The sequence below is a fragment of the Podarcis cretensis genome, assembly GCF_951804945.1.
Source record: "Podarcis cretensis genome assembly, chromosome: 5".
NCBI classification, from domain to species: Eukaryota; Metazoa; Chordata; class Lepidosauria; order Squamata; family Lacertidae; genus Podarcis; species Podarcis cretensis.
Genome location: NC_137174.1, coordinates 44,201,455 through 44,225,795, shown reverse-complemented (window position 1 = coordinate 44,225,795; position 24,341 = coordinate 44,201,455). Strand labels below are relative to the sequence as shown.

At 43.0% G+C, this 24,341-nt stretch overlaps 1 protein-coding gene across 2 annotated transcripts in view; it reads left to right on the top strand.

Moving 5' to 3' along the window:
- The window catches only part of DOCK1 (dedicator of cytokinesis 1), a 361,208-nt gene that overhangs the window by 24,143 nt on the left and 312,724 nt on the right, over positions 1-24,341 (top strand). For both annotated transcript variants that reach the window (XM_079977122.1, XM_079977121.1), the window contains exons 2-3: positions 16,486-16,569; positions 22,770-22,810. In XM_079977122.1, coding sequence (XP_079833248.1) covers positions 16,486-16,569; positions 22,770-22,810 — 125 coding nt within the window. The remainder of the gene's footprint in view (positions 1-16,485; positions 16,570-22,769; positions 22,811-24,341) is intronic.

The window sequence follows — 24,341 nt, the reverse complement described above, 5'->3', positions numbered from 1 at the left end:
GGTTTTGAATTATGCTACCTGTATGCCCACAATCTGTAGCTACGTTTTGATATGCAAGCTAAGAATGTTGGTTCCTTATTGGAAGAAATCTATAAATTGGGCTTGGAAGCCTCAGGCTGGTAGGTTTGGTCAGACTCCATGAACTTCACTATCTGGCCCCTTGAAAGTCAAAAGCACCTCCAGTGATGTTGCCCCACCTTGCTTATGATGTGGACCAAATTTTCCTCCAGAGCCTACATAAACTTCAGATGTTTTCAAGGGAATTGGGCAAAGCTTGATTTAAAGAGGCTTTGTGTCACAGGTGGTGCAAGGATGAAGAACTACAAAAGGGGAGAAGCATTTCCCCTCCCCTCTACTATTAGAAGTACTGAGTAATTTCCACCCTGGAGTTGTTTCACACATTTCCTAATTGAATGCTTTGCTTCTTTGTGGGGTGGAGGCGTATGACCTAGTCTGCATATGCAATACTAGGTATAGGACTTCCTGTGTATATACGTATCTATTTGCAGTTTAGTGTAGCCTTTCAGTCAAGTAAGCTTCCTGTTTCTGTAGACAGGTGACCACTTAAATGAACGAAGCTGTCCTGAATCAGACCAGAGGTCCACTTAATCAGCAAGCAGATGCTTCCTGGAAGGCCATAGGCATAAAGGCAGTGGTCCTCTCCCACTGCTTTGCCTGGAGATAAAGAAACAGTGATCTCAAACTCTTGAGCAGGGCTCCAGGATTCACTTGTTTCCTAAGTGAAAATCATATACCTAAACCAACAGCATGCCACATTGTGTGGGTTGAAGCTGCAGGATTCCCAGTGTAGGTTTACACCTTGTGGGGCGATCTAGGTCATTTGGTAGTGCCTTGCCCCCCTATACCTATATTGCAAACACATTTAAAAATATTTCGAAGTTCTACACATTACATTCCGTAATCCACTTTGCTGTACCTGCTGTTAAAACAGTATAGGAACTAGGTCCTAGCCTCCACGGTTGCTGAATAGCCACAACATTTTCTTTCTCCAGACTCTTTTATTTTTCTAACTCTTAAATACTTGTGTGAAACCAGAGGCAATTGAGCACTAGAAGGAAGGTGAGAGACCTTCATGTTAAATGGCGATTTAACATTAATCACTCTAGCACACAAACATGCTGATATATATGCACTGAAAAGCAAAGTGCATTTCAGAATACAGAAGCCTTGCATTATCAACAGCGTAACGTCTGTTTTGCCTTCGCCTCTGGCTTCATTAATAGTCTTGGAAGACTGTGAACTGAAGATGAAGAATGAATTCAGTGGCTCTTCACAAATTAGGTGCATGAAGTGTATCAAGCAAGTATTATAGGTTATATATACTCATGGGAACTCTCCTCCCACCCCCACCCCCCCAGGTATATGTAGAATCATTCCTGCTTGGGAAGGGGGGGACATCATTTGCAACTGCTTCTTCACATTTCTATTGGAAGTACCTACCATTCTTCTTCAAGTGTATTCAATGTTCTTCCCCATCCCTAGCATGCAGTGTTAGATATTCCCCAGGTGCCAGGTGGATTTTGCGACTGGTGCAGGTCCAGTTGAGGCCAACTGAAGATGTCTTTTTGCCATGTTTGGCGACTGACGTCTCCACCATTTGTCTGGTGCGCAACAGAATTTTGTGCTGCTGCACGTTCCTCCCACCCCCAGTGCCCCGCCTTCTATTGCATGCCCGCTGGCCAGCCAATCTGTTGAGATGTCTTGATGCTATTCTAGATTGTTTTATTTGATGTTTTAGTATGTTGTAAACGGCTTTGAGATTTTTTTTGTTCAACATACAAGGCGGCATAGAAATGAAATTGATGGTGATGATGATGATGATGATGATGATAATAATAAATTGAACTGCCAAAAAAGAAAGGTGACCAGACAGTCGGTTGTGGCGACCATAACCTAGGTTTTAGGTGCCTTTTGGTAATTAGCTTATATATACAGCTAGCAAGGCAGGTTGGAGTGGTGGAGAGGGTATTTGTGTTTTACAATATTCACACATAGCCAGATAAATAGCAAAAGCAATTTTACAAAAGGGACGTCGTTACCAAAAGCAAATTCTCACCCGGTCATTTTATTGCAGTAAAAGGCAGTGGAATCTATATGTTTTAAGTGCACTAATTTTACCCAGTGTTAATCTGCTCCTTACCAAGTTATTGAGAGCATACTGGGGCCTTGTAAAGGGATTCTTTCCCGCCCCTGCTTACAGCCATGGCTCTGTTGTAGCGCACTTTTGGAATGACAGTGCTTTGCTCAACCCTTTCTGACTAGAAAGGGCTTTGAGAGCATCGCTGTGTGCTTCCCTGAGCCAGTAAGTTCTCTTCTGGCAGCATCCTTTGTTGTTAAATGCCTAGGGCACACCTATGCGGTGCTTACAGCATGTCTTCTCTCCCCCCCTCCCCCGCCCCAACCACCCCAGCTCTAACGCTGGAGTTGACAAGTATTGGAGGGAGGATCAAATGCTACTGTCTGCCAGCTTGCTTGCTGGCAACTGCTGCTTACTCCAAGCAAGGAAGTGAATGATGAGCAGTTCTGCTAGCAGAGGGGCAGGCAGAAGTTAGGCTTGGATCTGCTAGTAGATCAATATATGATGTGCAGTAAGTTGACAAGGGGCTTCCAATTCCAGTTGTATAAGAGTAGCAGCAACAACCCCCGACTCCTTTTAGGGGAAATAATTTATTGTTTCTGTTTTGTTTCCCTGATCTCAGGTAAATGAGATGTAGATTTGTACTTGTTTAAGCACTCCAGACATCAGTGGTGGCACAGAAAGCAGTAGATAAAACCGCAGTGTTGCACCTGGCTCTGGTTGGCAGACTTCAGGTTCTACTAAAAAAAGTGTGAATCCTTCAAGGCTGAAGTCTTCCTGGTTCTTCACTAGCATAGAGAACAGGGCATGTCGCACAGGTGCGACTGGAATGTCCTCAGCTGAGACTGCCCGAATATTTGCTCCATTCTGGAACTTTCTGGCCAGCAGGCAAAGTCAGCAGGTGTTAGAACAGCATGGAGTCCAGGAAATGAGAGGGCCTCAAAGAGACAAGAGTATAAGCAAGCTCAATATTATCTGAAGGGAAATATTCTTTAAATATCACCTCAATTGCACGTAATCTAAACCTGCAATAAGCTGTATGGAACGACAGGAGCAAAGTGCTTGCTGAGCAGATAGCTCAAGCTGACTTAGGCAAATCTCCAGGTCTGTTTGTTATTGGAGTGGAAGAGGAGAAATGTTAGATTCAGCTCTTTAGTTTCTTTGGCAGCAGAGCACAACTCCAAAGCACTGTGTGGACCATTTTACACAATTGCCAGTAGTCCCCACCCCTTCCCAACCTGTGTCAGCCTCAGAAAAATGTTACTGGGCATCCTTTTGGACACTCCATGGTCCTTCTTCCCCACCCCAGTTAACTTGGTTCTATTGGCAGTCCACTTCCTTGGTGCTGTCATGCTGCAAAGAGGGAAATGGAAAATCTCTTTCTTTCACCTCTCCCATCTAATATGCTGCTTAGCAGTGCACCAGACCAGGTGGAAGCACCCATTGGAAATGTAGTTTTCTCCAAGGTTAGCTACAGTATTAGTGGCCCTTGGAAAAGTTCCCCTGAGATACTTTGGGTTTATGGCCAGATGCATTGCTGTGCAACTTGCCAGAGAGGGGATAGGCAGTCTTCCCCAACTGCTTGACTTCCCTCACCCACAGCCAACTGGAGCTTCTGGCATAAGCTAGTGGAGCCCTGCTGGATCATGCCAAAGGCTTACCTAGGCTAGCATTCTTCGCTCCCAATGGCTAACCAGATGCCGCTCTTAAGTGGGGCTTGGGTGCAATAGCCTTTTCCTACTCGGGATTCCTAGCAGCTGATATTCGGTGTGCTGAGAGATACACAGCCTCTGATACTGAAATTTTTATTTTTTTCTTGTGCTTGAAGATGAAGTATCGTATAGTTTGTTCGTTTTTAACTAGGTGAATACTTGCACCTAGAGCACAAGCTGGCTGCTGTGCATGCAAAACTTACAAAATATTACTACACAGTGGAGTTGCAGATACCACAACTTGTAATGATCTTGGGAAACGCTTTTAGAAAGGGAACCAGTTCTCAGGCCCCACTGCTTGTGTGGTACCTTTGGGTGATCAGTCTGCAGTACAGATGTTAAGGAAATGCTCTTTTACAGTCTTCTCACAGCTGATAGCAAATGTTTGGTGGAAGGAAAAGTTGGAAAAGTGAAAGCAAAGACCGATACTTTTTTTGTAGTGGGAATGCATTTTCACCAATTGCTTTTTTTAAAAAACTACTGAAGAAGGAAAAAGAGCCAATGAAATGGTAATCTCCTTTCCTGTCTCCTTGATAGTAGTACAGAGCACTCAAATGTATCTGCAGCATCTGCTTACATAAAAAATACTACGTAGAGCACCCTAAGGTATTGTGTGGAGGCACCTCCAGCAGCCACCTTGCTAAATTGAAGCAGGTCTTGGATATTTTCAGTTCCTAGACAGGTAACTGCCTGGGAAGCACATCCCTGCTGCCTTGAGTTTTGTGATGGAAAAAAGTATATAAATGTAAGATATAAATGTAAAATAAAATAGCGCAGACCATAAAGGTAAAGGTACCCCTGCCCGTACAGGCCAGTCGTGTCGGACTCTAGGGTTGTGCGCCCATCTCACTTAAGAGGCCGGGGGCCAGCGCTGTCCGCAGACACTTCCGGGTCATGTGGCCAGCGTGACAAGCTGCATCTGGCGAGCCAGCGCAGCACACGGAAACGCCGTTTACCTTCCCGCTAGTAAGCGGTCCCTATTTATCTACTTGCACCCGGGGGTGCTTTCGAACTGCTAGGTTGGCAGGCGCTGGGACTGAGCAATGGGAATGCACCCTGCCGCGGGGATTCAAACCGCCGACCTGACGATCGGCAAGTCCTAGGCGCTGAGGTTTTACCCACAGCGCCACCCTGCGTCCCTGAGCGCAGACCATATCCCTGCCCAATTAGTAGTCTTCATTTTTCCCCCAGACCCATGGCTGCCTGGTAGCCCAAACGTGCATGTGTGGAATTGCCTCTTAATTTTTCACTATGAATTTTTATTGTGGTGAGTGATGCTGCTGATGTGACCCATTTTAGCTCAGGCGTTTACTGTTTTTCTTTTTTTACTCCATCAATTCAGAGTAGCCTCACGTTGGAAAATGGGGCTGGGGAAGATTTCTTCCAAAATGGTTTTAGTTAACTGTGTTTCATTGCATATTTTAGCTACTGTGAGTAAGATCCTGTGAAATTAAGCACTGCCAATATTTGATTATGTGTTCAACTTTCTGCATTTGAAACCAGTAGGGCTTCAAAGTGGAGAAGGTTGGCTGGGTATGTATTTGCTTTATGGAGAAGGAAGATCATGAAAGATGTATTCAGTGAGTGGTCAACCATCAATCATGACTTCCTTGTCAGTTTCCTTCAAAATGGGAATTGTATCTATGGCAAAAGAAGTCCCTTTAAATGGATAACACACTGGATGTGAAAAGAGCTGGTTGCTATAGAGCAACTGTGCTCTGAAGCTCTGATTAAGGCGTACAGTAGCTCTTTGTTAGAGCTAGTTGCCAAGCCAAGCCAATTCTTTTGCTGTTGAGAAAGCAGGCTGAGTCATGTGACTTCTTATTGATTTTGAGTGAACAATTTTCCACTTTTTTGTTTTGTTTTTGCAGGGGGGGGGGGAAATCCCACCTTGGTTTTCCTCTCTCCTATAATGCTTTACTGACAACATCTGTTGTTCAAACGTCTACTTACATTTCTAGGGGTTAAATGCTATCTCGCAAGCGAGCAATATAATTCCTTATTCTGCAGCTGGCTGAGAAAATGTTGGTGGCAGAAACTGCAGCTGTTTGCAGAAAGTTTCTCTCTGACAATTGGCTTAAATGAAAGGGAGAGCCTGGGGGAATTGCTGGAGCAGACTTTTGCTCCGCAGTGGTTGTTACAAGCCCCCAGGTCTTGGGGAACTTTTAAGGATAGATAAAAGTTAGAACACCCTCCTTTCTTCTTCTCCTTCACAAAGCAAGACCCTGGGTTGAACTTGTCAGCGTAGAAGAGATGTTCACACATAGGAGGAGTGCATTTTTTATTTTTATCTGTTTTTTTTTTTACTTTTCAGAGACTTCCATTTTGCTTTGTTGCATAAGTTCTGTTTGGTACTGAATGTTTTGCTGAGACTGAGGTTTAGGTAAGTGGGTATTGTACTTTGGTACGGTACAACTTTGACTATGATGAACTGTTGGTGAGCAATAGTCAATAATATAGCTTAGCTCTTTGAGTTCACTACCACAGTGCTAAGAGATATGATGAGCTCATGACAAAACCCTGTCTTCTGCAGTGGTTGGGGTGAAGAAATGCTTGCACAGTAGGAGACTTGGTGCACTGGACACTTTCTGTTTTCTAAGAATGACTTATTGGGACTTAGCACAACAATATTTATGGTAACTGATTCCGGGGATGCAACACACTTTCTTGGACAGGAAGCATCTATTTGTTTAGAACCTAGAAGTATTTAATAGTATTTAGCAATTATATTCTGCTCTGTGTGTGTCTGTGTGTGTGTGTGTGGATGTGCGAGTGTGCTTGAAGGGGGGGGTAGGCCTTTCTCTTGTTTTAATTTCTGTCTCTGCAAAAGGTCATTTGAAATTAACCATTTATTCCCCAAACACTTTAATTATTTAGACAGAGGTCCTTAAAGACTGAATGGTATGAATTTGGAAAAAAAAAATCTGTAAATTACTCAGACCACATGATAGAGTAAGAGTGGTAATTTTGGTTAAAAGTGCCAGAGTAAGACCTGGGTTCAAATCCCCACTTGACCCCACTGACCTTGGGCCAGTCACTGTCTCTCTGCCTAACCTACTTAACCGGGTTGTTGGGAAGATGGAATGGAGAGAACCATGTGAGCAATCTTGAGCTCTGTGAAGGAATGGTGGGATATAAATGCAATAATATACAATTTGCATGTCATATGGAAGTATAGAATTTTGGCGCTTGTAGGAATCTTGGGAGTTCATCTAAGTCATCCTTTTGCTCAGTGCAGGAATCTTCTAAGCTCTACTTCCAGGGAAGAAGAACCCAACATCTTCCAGTACTGTCTGGCTGTCAGGCACCTTGTACTTTAGGAAGTTTCTGTCAGCTTTCAACCAAAATCTGCCTCTTTACAATTTCCATCCATTCATTCCAGCTCTGCCCTCTCAAGCAACAGAGAATAAGCCTGTGTAGTGGCCCTTCAGGTATTTGAAGACAGCTATCTGAAGACCACCCCACTCCTTAGTTTTCATCAATATTTTTATTTTATTTATCTGTTAGTACTGGCCTTTTGAGCCTGACTGCTTTTAACATAATTTGGAAGCACCCCATTCAATTCCCCTAAAACCCATTATTTTTTGCATTATTTATTATATCCATTTGTCACGGTACAGGTGATGTCCAGAAAGCAGAAACCAGTGGGCATAAAGAGAAATTATGCGAATTCAGCTGGTGCAAGAATATACAACTTATCTAACATACTAGATGTTCTGTATAATGGAAAATTACAAATAACCCCGTTTCTCTCTCTCTCTCTCTCTCTCTCTCTCTCTCTCTCTCTCTCTCTCACACACACACACACACACACACACGTTTTTATTGTGGTGGCTGTGACTCAAAGCATATCTAGCTTGACATTGACCTATCCACTTTCACTGATTTCAGGCATCATTGACTACTGTTGAATCCAATTCTAGTGGTCACACAAGTGCAAACCCATTTAGAGTGTCAATTTGGCAGTGAGTGGCTGAGATAAGCCTTTAGCAAGGTGTATTGATTTCTTGTTCCGATCTTGTCACCTGTGTCTTGCACCTGCTGTGTTGTCAACACCATTCAGTTTTTAAAGTTTGTGCCTGAAAGAGCTGGGCTGCTTGCTGCTGCTGTTTGTGTTGTTCGGAATGTCATTCTATGGACAGTTCCTTTGGCAGGTGCACCCGCCACTGGTCCTGGAGCTGTGGAACAGGACACCCTCCGAATAAAGGAAGTTGGTGGCCTTTTTATAAATTCATTCAGGCTTGTAGCCATTCTTTTTGCTACCCTTATGAAATTGTGTGGAACAGGATTTGATTACATGCTGTACTAGAGATAAGATCTTGCTGTGGTTACTGTCCTGTGCTGCGTGTGTATTGGATTAATGTGATTATTGAAAAAAAACAAGTCCTTTTCTTTGGAAAAAAACCTAATTCTATGTTGTGTTTAGACCACCCCAAACAAAGACTGAACATATCAGTTCAACTTTTAAAGATTCATAAGGAGGATGCTTGCTTTTTGTTTGTTCATGTTATTTAATGGATTTATAATCCGCCTTTCAACTTTTAAAGAAATAATTACGATTTAATCTTTGTTTGTTTTAAGACATCGCACTGTACGGCATGCAATAAATTGCTCCACAAGTTTGCAGTGCCATCGTATCTTCTTAATCAGGGGCAATATTGTGCTGAATTTTCATGTATTGGGAGATGCCTGTTTGTGTGTGAAAGCTTCTTGTTCTTTCATTTCATTTGTAAGCCCCATGGCTTATCTCTACTAGATTGTTAAAATAAGCAGGACCACAAAGAAAGCATAATGAGCTGGAGGAGGCACAACTTGGAGTGATGTGATAAATACTCAATTCCCATAGCTTCTGTAGCACAGAATGACATTCAGGCATGTGAAAAGATTTCTAAAAATGGCGAGGAGCAATTTGAACACAACATGATGTTTTATAATTTCAGCAGAAAGCTAGAGGCTTGTTAACTGTTGTTCACTGTGGTTTTAGAACCTGTATGTGGATGACTATTATCAGTAGAAATATTGCTCAACTTTGGAAATGCTTTCATTTCATTAAGATCTTGGGTACTGCTCTGATTCTTCAGGGGTGAATGCTGGAATATCAGGGAGAATCTTGTCCCTTGTCTAGGACCAACAAACTCTGATGCCTTATATTTCCTCTTGGTCTTCATTTGTGGACAGTTTGTGGTATGTTTACGTTAACTCATGTAATTCCCAAAAGGGAAGGGACAATTTAACAAGACAAATGAGTTCAGTTAACTTGATAAGCCCGAGAGAGCTAGTGTAGTATAGTGTAAGCAATGATCTTAGTCTCATACTTGGTTCACCCATTAACCATTATCTCTTTAATCTGAAGAACTATACGTCATTCAATCTAGCATCCATACCAATACCAGAAAGGGTATTAATGGAGCAAATATGTCTGGCTGCTTTCACATGTCACATAATGAAAATGCATTTGAACCGCTGTCTTATTATTTGTGCTATGAATGATTGCAATAGACTACAGAAGAAGAAAAAACTAGGCGTATACCATAGTTTTCTGGACTTTTCATGTTGGTGACACACTTTCTAGACATGCATCATTTTGCGACACAGTAATTCAGTTTTACTAGCAAAGTGGAGGTTGAACTAACCCCTTTCCAGCTCCAGAAGGAGTGTCGGGATCGTTCGTGTGACACACCTACACACTACAGCCAACAAACTAACGTGTCACGACACACAGTTTGGAAGGCTCTGACGTATACATAAGATACTTGAGTGAAAGGGGGGGGGGGGAAAGAAACACTGCAGCTGTGACATACCTAGATTCCAATATCACATTGTCTCACATGACTTACTCATAAACAAGTTAAAGAAATGTGAAGTGCCAGAAGATACCTGTGTCACTGGCTTATGAGTCTCCAAAGAGTTCCTTCATTGTGATTTTAAAAACCAACCAACTTGGGGGTCCTCTTTAGGTTTGCTATCCTCAGGGACTATTTGCTAGCATTCCATCTCTGGCACAGAGGCTATTTCTAGTGCTTCCTAAGGTTGTAGCATAAGTTAAAAATGGGAGGTTAACTGAAGGATTGCCAATTCCAGTTGGAACTGCCTGAATGTTAGGATCTTCCTCTGGATTTCCTTGCCATTAAGGTGAGGCATGTCACTAGTAGTAAGAGATAGGATCTTTTAAACTGTGGCTACCTGGTTCTAGGATGCTGCCCCCAAATCTTTTTGGAGTCTGTTTAAGACATTTTCATTTGCCTAGGCTTTTTATATCTCCTGCTTTGTTCTTGATCTCTGCTTGTTTTTAATATTAAACATGCTAAAGTTGTGCTGTTCTTATTTATTGTTGTTCGCTTTTTAATGTTTTCCATGTTGTTGGTTTTTTTTAAAAAAAAAACCCAACACTTCGCAATCTGGGAGCCTCTTTGGAGACTGGAGTGGGGTACAAAATACTCAAAAAAAAATTCAACAAATATTTCTGCTGTAAAACAACCTTATGATTATGATTATTAAAAATATCAAATGAGACTCACCTCCAGATACAGCTTTCTGTGCAAGCCCCCCCCCCCCCCCCCCCGTATTTGGTGTAGGCTTTTGCATGGGTTCTTTACAGTGTGCATTAGATTACATGGAGTTTATACCTTTATTATAAATCAGTGCTGCTCTTATAAATGGTTGCAGTTGCAATTTCCCTTACCAAAGAGAATTAGATTTTCTGCTTTATTCTCTCTTTTGGGACTGCTTCAAGTAAAAACCAAAAAGCCAAAAAACCAAAAACAACTTTGCTGAGCTTTGTATGTTCCCAGTCATATCTCTCACAAGTTGGCTTTTAAAAAGACTTTTAATTAAAATCCCATTGCAGAGTTCCTTAGATCAGTGTTCCTAATTTATCAAGAGTTCAGCACGGAAAGTGACTGACAGCTCCGATCTGATTGCTGTTTGGTTTATTGTATTTAAGGAGTTGTCTGTCAGAAGAGCAAAGTGCTGTAATGAGTGTCTGCATCAAACTGCCATGAACTTACTAGCATTCTTTCTCATAATCTTGTAGATTGAGTGTTGAATCAGAATCAGAGACAGTTATATGTGGGCTTGGGAGTTCTAGTTTTGTGCTCTGCAGCAGTGCTTCTCCAACTATCTGATGTTGTGGGCTGGCAATTCCTCCCCCTGCCCCATGTGCCAGGGACTGGTACCGTGTTTGGTCCCTCAAGCATCCCACCCAACCTGGGTTGTGGTGGAGTCACTGTGAACTGGCAGCTCATTGGCTAGCGCTGGTTTGCGGGCCAACATTTTGAGTAGCGCTGTTCTACAGGCCAGTGCAATTTGCTTCTGCTCGGCTGCCTTTATTATATGTTACTTAGTAGTGGGCTGTGATTTGGAAATGAAAGGCTTGTGGGCAACTCCATATATTTATATCACATGAGTTTATTTTTGGATAAATTGGTGGTACCAAACCTGTGGACTCAGAAGCAGAGTTTATGTATGGACTATAAATAGGGAATTCCCTTCGTTGTATCTATGGCTAAGAGTAGAAAGAACCAAAGCTACATTCCTGGGCATGCTTTGTTGGGAGAAAGACCCACTGAAAGTGAGACTTGCCTCTGATGAGAAGACATGTTTAGGATTGCCCTGTAAGTCACATTTATACAGTAGTATGGTAATGAATTTTTAAAAAAACACAGATGGCCTGTCATTTCATTAAAACAAACTAGTGAAAAACAGTCTATAATTTTTAAACATAAATAAAATAAGCAGTCAGCAGAGAGAGGCTGTTATTAATCTCCCCTTTCAAGTGCTTTGTCAAATAAATTTGGCCAAAGGTTGGTCTGTATTGTGCCTCCAAGCACAGAATTTCTTAACTGTTAGATCAGGGTTTCCCAAACTTGGGTCTCCAGCAGCTTTTGGACTACAATTCCCACCATCCTTGACCACTGGTCCAGCTATCTAGGAATGATAGAAGCTGTAGTCCAAAAACTGCTGGAAACCCAAGTATGGGAAACCTTAAAGGTAAAGGGACCCCTGACCAGTAGGTCCAGTCGTGGCCGACTCTGGGGTTGCGGCGCTCATCTCGTTTTATTGGTTGAGGGAGCCGGTGTACAGCTTCCAGGTCATGTGACCAGCATGACTAAGCCACTTCTGGCGAACCAGAGCAGCGCACGGAAACACCGTTTACCTTCCCGCTGGAGGTATTTATCTACTTGCACTTTGACGTGCTTTCAAACTGCTAGGTTGGCAGGAGCAGGGACCAAGCAATGGGAGCTCACCCTATCATGGGGATTCGAACCGCCAACCTTCTGATCGGCAAGCCCTGGGCTCTGTGGTTTAACCCACAGCGCCACCTGCGTCCCATGGGAAACCTTGGGTTAGGTTATATCCAGTGTTATTGTTCTCTTCTTCCAGAAGTGACAGAACACTTACTTTTATTTTTTATGTTTTAGAATAACTGCTGAAGAGCCATTACAGTATGTTTTTTTTCTTTGAATGCTGTTGTCAGGGGCTCAGGAGCAGAGGCACAGGGGAGAGAGGAAATGGAGAGCGAAGGGGAAGAATCTGAGGGCAGCGTAGGGGAGTATGAGAGTGGCCCGAGAGATTCCATAAGCTTCTCCAGCGAATCAGAAGATTCCCAGAGGGGGGCGCTGACGGCCAGGGCAAGGGGGGTCCCGGGGGGACACACCAGAAGCAAGGGGCCAGCGGGGACTCCCAAAGTAGCAGCGAGAGATCAGGACCAGCTCCTCCACCAGAGCGTAGTGGGGGGGGGGAGAGTCCCATGTATCAGGACCAGCTTCTCCTCCAGCAGGGAGAGAAGATGAATCAGGGCTGGCCACGCCTCCATCGCAGAGTGAGGGAACGGAGGGGAAGTCAGGTCCAGCTAGCCTCTCTGAAGGGGGAAGCAGTGACAGGAGCAGTGTAACGGTTAGGAGGAAGGTTGCCGGCTGGGCGCGCGCGCCAAGTTCAAATGTACAGGCGCGTGGCACAGCAGGTAACCCGGATTGGGAACCAGGTCCTAAAGCCCGCCGGAGGGAGGGGGAAGACTCAGGGAACTCAGCGTCAGAAGAGTCTAGAAAGGGCAAGACCCCAGCGGACAGGCGGACCCAGAGGAGGAAAGAGCAAAGGAAGAGGTGGAGCAAGGCTAGAGTCTTAAACTGGTGTCTGGGGGGGAGGAGATTCAGACGGAGCTTCAGCGGTCTAGACTCCAAGACGTAGAGCTGCGCGCCGCGGCTTTGAAATCGAAACTGATCTTCAATAAAGACTTTTGTATATAACAAGAACTGGCGTTGGTCCTTTGTGAGCTGGGACCTCGGGCAGCTCTGACAGCTGTATTTTAATATTAGGTTTCTTTATTTCCAAAGGGAGAAAAAGATATTGTCTTTAATACTAAAAATAATTACTTCTAACGATTTTAATTGCAGTGGAAGTACAATGTGCACATGTAAACTATGTGCAAAGTTTACATGGTTTGTATCTGTGGTGGCTAACCTGTGACCTGCCCCCCCCCCCGATGATGCGGGACTACAGCTCCCATCAGCCTATAGCATTGGCCATTCTAGCTGAGGCTGATGGGAGTTGAACAACATCTGGAGGGTCATAAGTTAAAGATTCTTGGTTTACAATATGAATTGCTGTAGTATATGGAAAACTAGGGCTGCAACCTTTCTATACACATTATGGAAATAAGTACCAGTGGGGCTTACTACGTTTGTATAGAATTGCATTGTAGATCAGTTAGCAGTTTTATTTTTATGTTGATGCTATTGCAGCATTTACCGTATTTTTCGCCCCATAGGACGCACTGGCCCATAGGACGCACCAAGTTTTTTTGGGGGGAAATAAAGAAAAAAAATTTATTTCCCCCCCAGGCACTTGTGGGGCCGGCAGTGGAGAGAAGCGCTCTTCTCCCCGCCGCCCGCCTGCAGACCAGGTCCGGGGACAGCGGGAAGACGCGCTGCGCCTCCCCGCTGTCCCCGGAGCTTGCGGGGCTGGCGGCGGGGAGAAGCACGCGTCTCCCCGTCGTCAGCCTCCAAACCACATCGGGAGACAGTGGGATGGCGGCGTTCCGCCTCCCCGCTGTCCCCCGACCTTGTGGGGCTGGCGCTGCAGCTCTCCTGAAGCCTGGAGAGCGAGAGGTGTCGGTGCGCACCGACCCCTCTCGCTCTCCAGGCTTCAGCGAAAGCCTGCATTCGCCCCATAGGAAGCACACACATTTCCCCTTCATTTTTGGAGGGGGAAAAGTGCGTCCTATAGGGCAAAAAATACGGTAAATCTCCCACCCCACAGTTTCCCAGCTCCTCTAATATAGTGCTGATGTCTCCTATTTCCCCCTTCTCTTCTCCAGCACACAAACAATTAGGCTGTTTCTTGCAAATTTCTGTGTTCTGAAATTTGCAGTAAAGTGTGTGTAAACAAGGAAGTGAGTCAGTTGAAAAATGCATCTGTAGCAATTTGTGTGTCTCCTATACATGTCCCAAGAAGAGTGGGTGTTATTTTCTTTTTTCTTAAAGAAAGATAGTGCCATTTCAAATGTTAATTTAGAGCTGTGTTGGCAAGGCCACACTTCTCATGAAATTCTGTGAGAATATAAGAGAACGAAAGAGAACGACTAGAAGAAAATGCTGATGTAGCTTTATATATACATATATATAAAACCAAAACACTGTTAACGATATGAAGATGAATGCTGTCAAAAGCTGTCCATTATATGGTTTCAAATCTACTGGGTATTTTTGGTCTTTCCTTTTCGAAGAGCAGACTCATGAATCTTGTTTGTTCTTTAATTTCTCTTTGGATATTATATTTAATAAATAAAGTTGAATCTGTTTAATTGGGTGGAACAACTGTTTATTATTGGTTCTGTCTCGTGTAGCAAGCCAGTATGAACTGATGCTTGATGCCAGTATTCTACATCTCAATGTAAACTACCAGGTTGAGACTTAATAGACAGAAGACAGAAGTGTTTCTGGTCAACAGGGCTGCTGATCCTTAGATTAGGTGGCACCCTCTTTTAGATGGACTTACATTCCTTCTGAATTAATTAGGTTCATAGCTTTAGAGTGCTCCTGGATTCTGCTCTACTCTTAAGCAGTCAGGATGTGATAGCTGTGGCTAGGCATGCTCCAATATTATTTTACTTATGGCCCACTGAGTACAAATAAAAAGTAGCAGATTATAGAATGCACAACAAGGTGGAAAGAGAAATGGCAAAACAATCATTGGTTATTTAAGGAAAATAGCAACATTTAGAAATCTTGTAACTTGCCTAGTAAGAGCTCTTCAATCAAATGAGCAACAGAGAAATGCTCTTGCACAGCTTAGGTTGACACACCAACAGCACCTGTTCCCGAGGAAGCATGTGTGGACAAAAAGAAAACTGTTTTAGGTTTTTTAAAACTCCCATTTTCTCCTCTTTGCACCCTGTCTGTTCCATTCACGGCCTTTCTAGGGCACGTATCAAATGTTACACCATTTTGACTAAAAAAATTCCTTCCAGTAGCACCTTAAAGACCAACTAAGTTAGTACTTGGTATGAGCTTTCGTGTGCATGCACACTTCTTCAGATACCGTGTATCTGAAGTATCTGAAGTATCTGAAGAAGTATCTGAAGAAGTATCTGAAGAAGTATCAGAAGTATCTGAAGAAGTGTGCATGCACACGAAAGCTCATACCAAGTACTAACTTAGTTGGTCTTTAAGGTGCAACTGGAAGGATTTTTTTAATTTTGTTTTGACTATGGCAGACCAACACGGCTACCTATCTGTAACCATTTTGACTGATTGAGTTTCTGTGCTACTTTCCATTGAAGTGTATCCCAAAGTGGTTTACAAAACAATAAATAACAGTACTAAATGTGACAATAGAACATCACACTTGCAGATAAGAATATCACAATTATAATGCCTTGGCCATTAAGAGTTGTATAATATTGAGAAATACACAATAAAACAACTATAAGTAACTATAAGTCCTGCATATCCACTCACGTTTGTCAGAAGCTCTGGCCTGCATCTCATTGCCATCAGTGCTGTGGTCAGTGGAAGAGAACCTTCTCTTCTATGGTGTTGAGCTTCTGGAACTTCCTTTCAGATTGGTCCTTTAATTAAAGACTTTAGGCACAGGACAGATGTTCTTGTTTTGGAGTACTTGTGACAACCAGCTCTTAAATACTTCCATTCTTCTCCTTTTTTAATGCTTGTTGACAATTTAAACTTATGTAACTTGTTTTTCATATTTAACATTTGTATGGTTGTTTTAATTTTTGTTGGTCTTTGTCACCTTGAGCATCATGATACAAGTTGGAGAAGTAAGATACACATTTTTAAAAAATGTAAATAATAAATACTACAGGACCAGTTTATACGTTTAGCATTCCTTCTTTCTGTATGATCCTGTGTTCCGTCGCAAAGTTTCAGAGGGTAGGACAAATCCATAGAATGAGCCTCTCTTGGAGGAACACACGGGAGAAGATGCTGCCTATTCAATCCATAATTGTTTTGTGATCATTTTTTTTAATGAAAAGTGGTGATACCTGCAGTTACACTGGTTAAATTCCAGAGGGGCTTCTTATACACAGATAGTGGTTTCAGCTATGCCGACAAACTAATACTGAACTGTTACTTTTTAAAAAAAATTCTAATTAGCTGGTGGGTTTCTTTTGGCAGTATTTTTGATGCTAAAAACTTGACTTTTTCCTCTCTCTAGCATTCTACAACTATGATGCCAGGGGCCCAGACGAGCTGTCTTTACAAATAGGAGACACCGTCCACATATTGGAGACACATGAAGGCAAGTGGAACAAATGTTTCTTCCGTAACCATTATTCTTCCCGTCATGACTGTCAACGTTTGGGTTTTATGTGCCTGCCTGTTTTAGCAGATGAGTTCTATTTTGAAATCTAATGAAATATTGAAGTATTTAAATGGGCAAAGTATTAACAGTTACTGCACATTAAACGAGCAGGCTTGTGATAGCTGAAGAATAACCTTTCTAAGATGCAAATTTTTCTTTTTCCCTCCCTCCCCCTCAACCCCCCCCCCAAAGATTGATATTTGTGCAGCTTAATTTGTATGGATCTCTAGTAGCATCTGTTGAGTGGTTAGAATGGTAAGATATCCCTAAGGAACCCTCAGACTTCAGATAATATTCAAGGTCCTATTAAAAGGAGTTAATTTTGAATGCTGAAATATAAAATATACTTATCTTCTAAACTGTAAGTCTCTGCTGTGTGGTCTGTCTTAAAAAACCCCAATATTTTATTTGCATCCCTTTCAAAATGAAGTAAATTATTATTATTATTATTATTATTATTATTATTATTATTATGTATTGAATTTATACACTGTACTATACCCCCTGGTCTCAGGGCGGTTTACACAATAAAATCAAAATATAAAACCACAAAATCCATAATCAAAATAACAACAACAACCCAATAACCCCTCCCCCTAACCCCCCCCCATTTTAAAAAGGGCATAGGATGTCAATCAAATCAACCAAAGACATGGTTAAAATGGAACGTTTTTGCCTGGTGCCTAAAGGTTCATAATGAAGATGCCAGGCAAACTTCCCTGGAGAGAGAATTTCACAGACAGGGAGCCACTGCAGAGAAGGCCCATTCTCGTGCTGCCATCCCTCTCGAGGAGGAGGCACATGAAGAAGGGCCTCAGAAGATGATCTCAGGATCTGGGTAGGTTCATATGGAAAGAGGTATACCTTGAGGTATTGCGGTCCTGAGCTGTTCAAGGCTTTATAGGTCAAAACCTGCACTTTGAATTGGGCCTGGAAACTAATTGGTAGCCAGTGCAGTCTGACCAAGATCACTGTAACATGCTCAAGCCGTCTTGCTCTGGTGAGCAACCTGGCCACTGAATTCTGCACTAGCTGCAGTTTCTGAACTGTCTTCAGAGGCAGCCCTACGTATAATGCATGGCAGCCATCTAACTTTGAGGTTACCAGAGCATAGACAACAGTAGTTAGGCTATCCCTGTCCTGATAGGGGCATAGCTGGGCAACCAACCGAAGCTGATGGAAGGCACTCTGGGCCACTGAGGTCACCTGAGCCTCGAGTGACAGCAAAGGATTCAGGAGTACCCCCAAGCGACGAACCTGCTTCTTCAGAGGAAGTGTAACCCCATCAAGAGCAGGCGATCTCCTACCCATCCGGTCTAGGGAACCACCCACTAGCAGTGCCTCCGTCTTATCTGGATTGAGCTTCAGTTTGTTGGCTCTCATCCAGTCCATTACCGAGGCACGACATTGGCCCAGCACTTCTACTGCCTCATCTGCAGATGTAAAGGAGAAATAGAGCTGAGTGATGTCAGCATACTCCAAACCTTCGGATAACCCCACCCAGTGGTTTCATGTAGATGTTAAACAACCTAGGGGATAGGATTGAGCCCTGTGGAACCCCACATTGAAGGCTCCATGGGGTTGAAAAGCATTCCCCAAGCAACACCCTCTGGGAACGACGCAAAGCGGTGCCACACACCCCTAGTTTGGACAGTCGCTTGAGAAGGATACCATGGTCGATGGTATGGAAAGCCACTGAGAGGTGGAGGAGAATTAACAGGGACATGTTTTCTTTATGTCTCTCTCTCGACTGAGATCATACAGTGCTACCAAAGCAGTTTCTGTTCCAAAACTGGGCCTAAACCCTGATTGAAACGGATCCAGAAAATCAGTTTCTTCCAAAAGTGCCTGGATTTGGTCTGCGACCACTTGCTCTAGAACCTTGCTCAGGGAAGGGAAATTAGCAACTGGCCTGTAGTTAATTAGGTTTTCCGAATTCAGGGAACGTTTCCTGAGAAGTGGATTTAAAGAAGTATTAGTTTTATATACAACGATATGTGTATAATCTCCTCTTCCCCCCCAAATACTTGAAGGTTGTCTTTGACCTATATAATCCTTTATTAATATTTATTTTGCATTTATATCACACCTTTCCCCCATGATGCTTAAGGCAGGATTCTTGCCGTTTTATCCCCACAGAAGTCTGTGAGGTAAGTTAGGCTGAGAGTGATTGGCCCAAGGCAACCCAGTAAGCTTCATAGCAGAGTTCAGTTTTGAACCAAGTCTCCACAGTCCTTGTCTGACATTTGAACAACTAAAGTAAGAATTTACTGTGTTTATTTCTATCTACCGTTCAGCATTCCTTGTCTGACTTTATATTTGATCTGCTTTCAATCCCCTGGATGTAAATAGTAAACACCACAGCTGCTTAACAGTTGCAGGTGCATAAGTTTTATTGATTCACTCCCTTCCCCCGCTCCCTCCCTGCTCCTTTCAGGACTGAGACCTTATTTTCTTTCTCATCAATATGTATGTTTGCTTCCTCTTCCTCTAGCTTTTTTCCTCTGACCTTTTCAGATACAAATGAAGGATGCAGTTGCGCTGTTCCAAGTGACACTTTACAACCCTAGAAAGACTACTTGCATAAAATGCACAGTAAGGGGTCTCTACCACACTTGATAGTGAAAGGCATGCTCTCTCTACCTCATTTGTTTTAAAAGCCAGGCTTAGCTGTTGCATGCTGCCTCATGACAATGAAATATGCAAATAGAGAAGCAGCATAAATTCAACTATTGATGTATAGTCTTCGTTCAGACTTAATGTCAATCTCTGGCTTTTCATTAACTGTGAAAGTGGACCTGAGAAGAGATTTTCTAAACTGACCATAGTTGGCTGTTGCACCTGAAGGCAGCAAACACTGGCTTGCTTAAAACATAGATTGCTCTTATACCAGAATGTTTAAATGAAGACATAGGGACGTAACCCTGTGTTTGTTTGTCTGGGAAAGGTATCCTTGGTGGGCCAAGTATTCTTAGAAGAAAGGCAGCAAGACCTCCTTCGCTAAACAAAAACTCTTTTGCAGCTCAATATCTCTCCCTTTTCTTCTTAGTTACCCTCAGTGCAGAGCAGCTATCGGTTCCAACAGCTAGACAGATGCTTATAAACCTACTTTATAGAGCCAGCGTGGTGTAGTGGCTAAGAGTGGTAGACTCATAATCTGGTGAACCGGGTTTGCCTCCCCACTTCTCCACATGTAGCTGCTGGGTGACCTTGGGCTAGTCACAACTCTCTGAAGTCTCTCAGCCTCACTCACCTCACAGAGTGTTTGTTGTGGGGGAGGAAGGGAAAGGAGATTGTTAGCTGCTTTGAGACTCCTTAGGGTAGTGATAAAGCGGGATATCAAATCCAAACTCTTCTTCTTCTACTACTTTTGATGAGCTGTACTTGGTAGCACTTTCTACACTTTTATGTGCCTTATAACACAGATAGAGCAGATAAACCTGTTTGTCTGATTAGCATCACAGATAGCAACTGAAACAAATATAGTTGCTGATGACTGGATGGGTATATTTAAGTTAGTAGATTTTATCAAGTTGGTTTTTGTTTTTGTGGGTGTGTTTTTTTTGTATTTCCTACAGTAGTGCAAATGTCCCTTCTCCAAAGCACTTGGGAGTAAAGGTGCCATAAGCACCTCTCCCCTGTCTTCATCTAGCTTTACAAATCTTCCCCACTGACAACCCCATTGTAGTATAATTGTTTCAGCCCATCAAAACATCTCTCACATTTGTGGAGGCAGGATGTCATTGCAGGGAAACAAAGAGGTAATTTCTCATTCACTCTGCCCCCCCCCACCCCCCCACCCCCGATCCACAACACATCTGCAAGTGATCAGCATTATGTGCTTTTATTGCTACCAAGCCCATTCTGCTTTAGTGTGACTGTTTAATCAAAAAAACAAAAACAAAAAACACCCATCACACATAATAGTCATTCAGAAAGAGTGATAGTGCTGCGCCAAATTGGGAGGAATCTTCCATACAAACACTAACCAATTCAGCACAAAACTGGCAAGCGAACCTGCATTGTAAACTGCTCTGCCTGTCACTCTCAGTAAATATGGGTCCTTTCCCCCACCCACTGATCCTCTGGAGAGGCCACAGACAAATTTTACAACAAAGATTATAAAAAATGACTACTCTGTTTCATTATGTATCTACACCGCTAATTTCTTCCCATTAAAAACATGCTTTTGTGCAGGCTATGTAGAGGGACTGTGCCTCAGCTAATTACCCACATATACCTGAGAAAGGATATAGGATCTCTTCTTTCCTGCCCACCAGGCTGTTTCACAGTCAAAAGGACTGCAGGATAAAAAGCGCGCGGGGGGGGGGGGGGGGCAGAGACAACTCCTGTCATCCTGATGGCAGCATCACTGGTCATGGATGATGGGAGTTGTAGTCCAACAAAGATCTGAACAGGCGTGGGAAAGGCTGCCCTGTAGGGTTGAAAGAAATTTTTATCGCACTCATTCACAGAAAAGCCAACATATACATGATTGTATTTAAAGCCTTAAAACAGTGCAGGCCCGCAATACCTCAAGGACCTCCTCTCTTCATATGAACTGACCCGGATCCTGTGATCATCCTTTGAGGCCTTTCTTCATGTCCAGAGAGTGGCAACATGAGAATGGGCCTTCTCTGCGGTGGTTTCCCATTTGTGGAATGCTCTCCCCAGGGAGGTTCAGTTGGCACCTTCATTATACACTTTTAGGCGCCAGGCGAAAACGTTCCTCTTTAAACAGGCCTTGGGCTGATGGACATCCGATGTGGTTTTATACGTGTTGTGGAAGGGAGGATTATTGGTTTATTTGTCCTTATTTTTTTAGTGTACTTTTGTGTTTTTTTTAAAAAAAATATTGTAATTTTATGTTGTGAACTGCCCTGAGATCTACAGGTCTAGGGTAGCATACAAATTTATGTAGAAATAATAGTAGCAGCAGCAGCAGCAGCAGCTAGATTAAGCACACAAAATGGCTAATGGTGGTGGTTTATTGGTTTTTCTAAATCACAGGACTGGAAACATGAACATCTGTGCATATCTGCCACGCACATTGCACTACTCACACAAACAGATCACTTCCATAAGCAGCAAATATTTAAGCTGCCTTCAGAAATGTCAACACCAGGTGCATGGTAGAATCTTGCATGCAGCAACATGGCAAATCCATGCTCTGTTCACTGGGATTGGCCACCAATCACCATCAGAAGGATCAAGGCAGATAAAAGGCATTTTTAAATGCACAAACACTAATGACTGGATGTTTCAAGCTATTTTTAGTGCTATTAATCAGACCACTGGACTGACCATACATACAGAATCCAAATATGGTCAGGTGAAAAGCATTCTTTTACACTTCTGGTAGATGGTGGGTATTGCAATGCCACTTATATAAATATATGATGCGGCCATATGTAGGACTGTATACAGTATTCTGGTTATCCTGTGGTTATACCAGGTTAAACTACCTGACTTTTAGAAAACATCTGAAGGCAGCCCTGTTTAGGAAAGTTTTTAATGTTTGAGGTTTTCTTGTGTTTTTAATATTCTATTGGGAGCCGCCCAGAGTGGCTGGGGAAACCCAGCCAGGTGGGTGGGGTATAAATAACAAATTATACTATATTATATTATTATAGTAATGTGCTTTTTGTGTGGCTTCCTTTGAAGTCTGTTTTGGATGTGTCAGCTAGTGCAGTATGCAGCAGCCTGGATGTTTGTTGGGTCAAAGCCTTTGTACCATTTTACTCCAGTTCTGCACCAGCTGCACTGGCTGTTTATTCACTTCTGAGTCAAGTTCAGAGTGCTGGTACTGGCATTTGAACCACTAAACTACTTGGGACCAAGCATTCAAATTCACAGTTATAAAAGAAGAAGATGCCATTTGTGGATTGAAAAACTGACATTCTAATTGCACCATGGGTGGCTATTATGGTTGTATACCACTTTTGAAGGATTGGTTATGTGGGATTGATGCCATTTATGAATTGTAATATATACAATGAATTGTATACAAATTGTATACAATGTATTACAATGAACTGTAATATATCTGTACTTGACATGAAGATGTGTGTGGATTGTGGGTGTATGTTGTCTACCAATTAGTTTATAAAAGTTTATTAAGAAATCTTTTCTTCTAGGTTGGTACAGAGGTTATACTTTAAGGAAAAAATCCAAAAAAGTAAGTATTTCGTTTCCATAGTAGCAAATTCTTTTTTTGTGTGTCTGATGGTTTAGGTTTTTCATAGTAACTAGTTAAGATATTTTATTTCCTTTCGAAACTTTTTACTGAAAGGTAAATTAGAAAAAAGTTTGTGGATAATGCTGTTAAAATAAAGGTTGCTCCGAAATAGAATTTGCTTTTTGAAAAACAGTAAGTAGCTTTGTGATATTTTCTGTCTTTCACTACAAAAATGGGTGGTGGTTAGCCTTCACACATACTTACATATTTTGTTTACAGAAATACAGTGGTTCCTTGGGTTACAGACACTTCAGGTTACAGATGCTTCGGGTTACAGACTCCGCTAACCCAGAAATAGTACCTTGGGTTAAGAACTTTGCTTCAGGATGAGAACAGAAATCGCGTGGTGGCAGCATGGCGGCAGCAGCGGGAGGCCCCATTAGCTAAAGTGGTGCTTCAGGTTAGGAACGGACCTCCAGAACGAATTAAGTTTTTAACCCGAGGTACCACTGTAGGTTGGTAAGAGGAATAGTTTATAACTTGCTGGTTGTGAATTTTAATTTTAATTAATATTAAAATTGTGTTTCAGTAGCTTCTCTTTCAAATGTAAGTGGGCAGTTTATAGGAATCCTGTCAGCTGAACTCACCTTGTTGGCTGACCTAGGCGCTACAGTGGTACCTCGGGTTAAGAACTTAATTCGTTCTGGAGGTCTGTTCTTTGCGCTTTGCGCATGCGCAGAAGTGCCAAATCGCACCGGCACCTGTGCAGATGCGGCGCTTCAGGATGCAAACGCTGCAGGTTGTGGATGTGCCTCCATCACGGATTATGTCCGCAACCCGAGGTTCCACTGTAATTCATTTTACTTCTACTACAGTGGTACCTCAGTTTAAGAACAGTCCGGCTTAAGAACGATTTGGTTCACAAACTCCGCAAAACCGGAAATAGTGTCTTGGTTTGAGAACTTTACCTTGGTCTAAGAACGGAATGGGGACGCGGGTGGCACTGTGGGTAAAACTTCAGCGCCTAGGGCTTGCCGATCGCATGGTCAGCGGTTCGAATCCCCGTGGCGGGGTGAGCTCCCGTCTTTCGGTCCCAGCTCCTGCCCACCTAGCAGTTCGAAAGCACCCCTAAGTGCAAGTAGATAAATAGGTACCGCTTTATAGCGGGAAGGTAAACGGCGTTTCCGTGTGCTGCGCTGGTGCCGGCTCACCAGAGCAGCTTTGTCACGCTGGCCACGTGACCCGGAAGTGTCTCCGGACAGCGCTGGCCCCCGGCCTCTTGAGTGAGATGAGCGCACAACCCTAGAGTCGGACACGACTGGCCCGTACGGGCAGGGGTACCTTTACCTTTACCTTTTTAAGAACGGAATCCGAACATTGGAAGGGCACCGGCGGCGGGAGGCCTCATTAGGGAAAGCGCGCCTCAGTTTTAGAACAGTTTTGGTTTAAGAACGGACTTCTGGAAGGGATTAAGTTTGTAAACTGAGGTACCACTGTATTTAGAATGGCGCATGAGCAGTGGGGTTGCAGG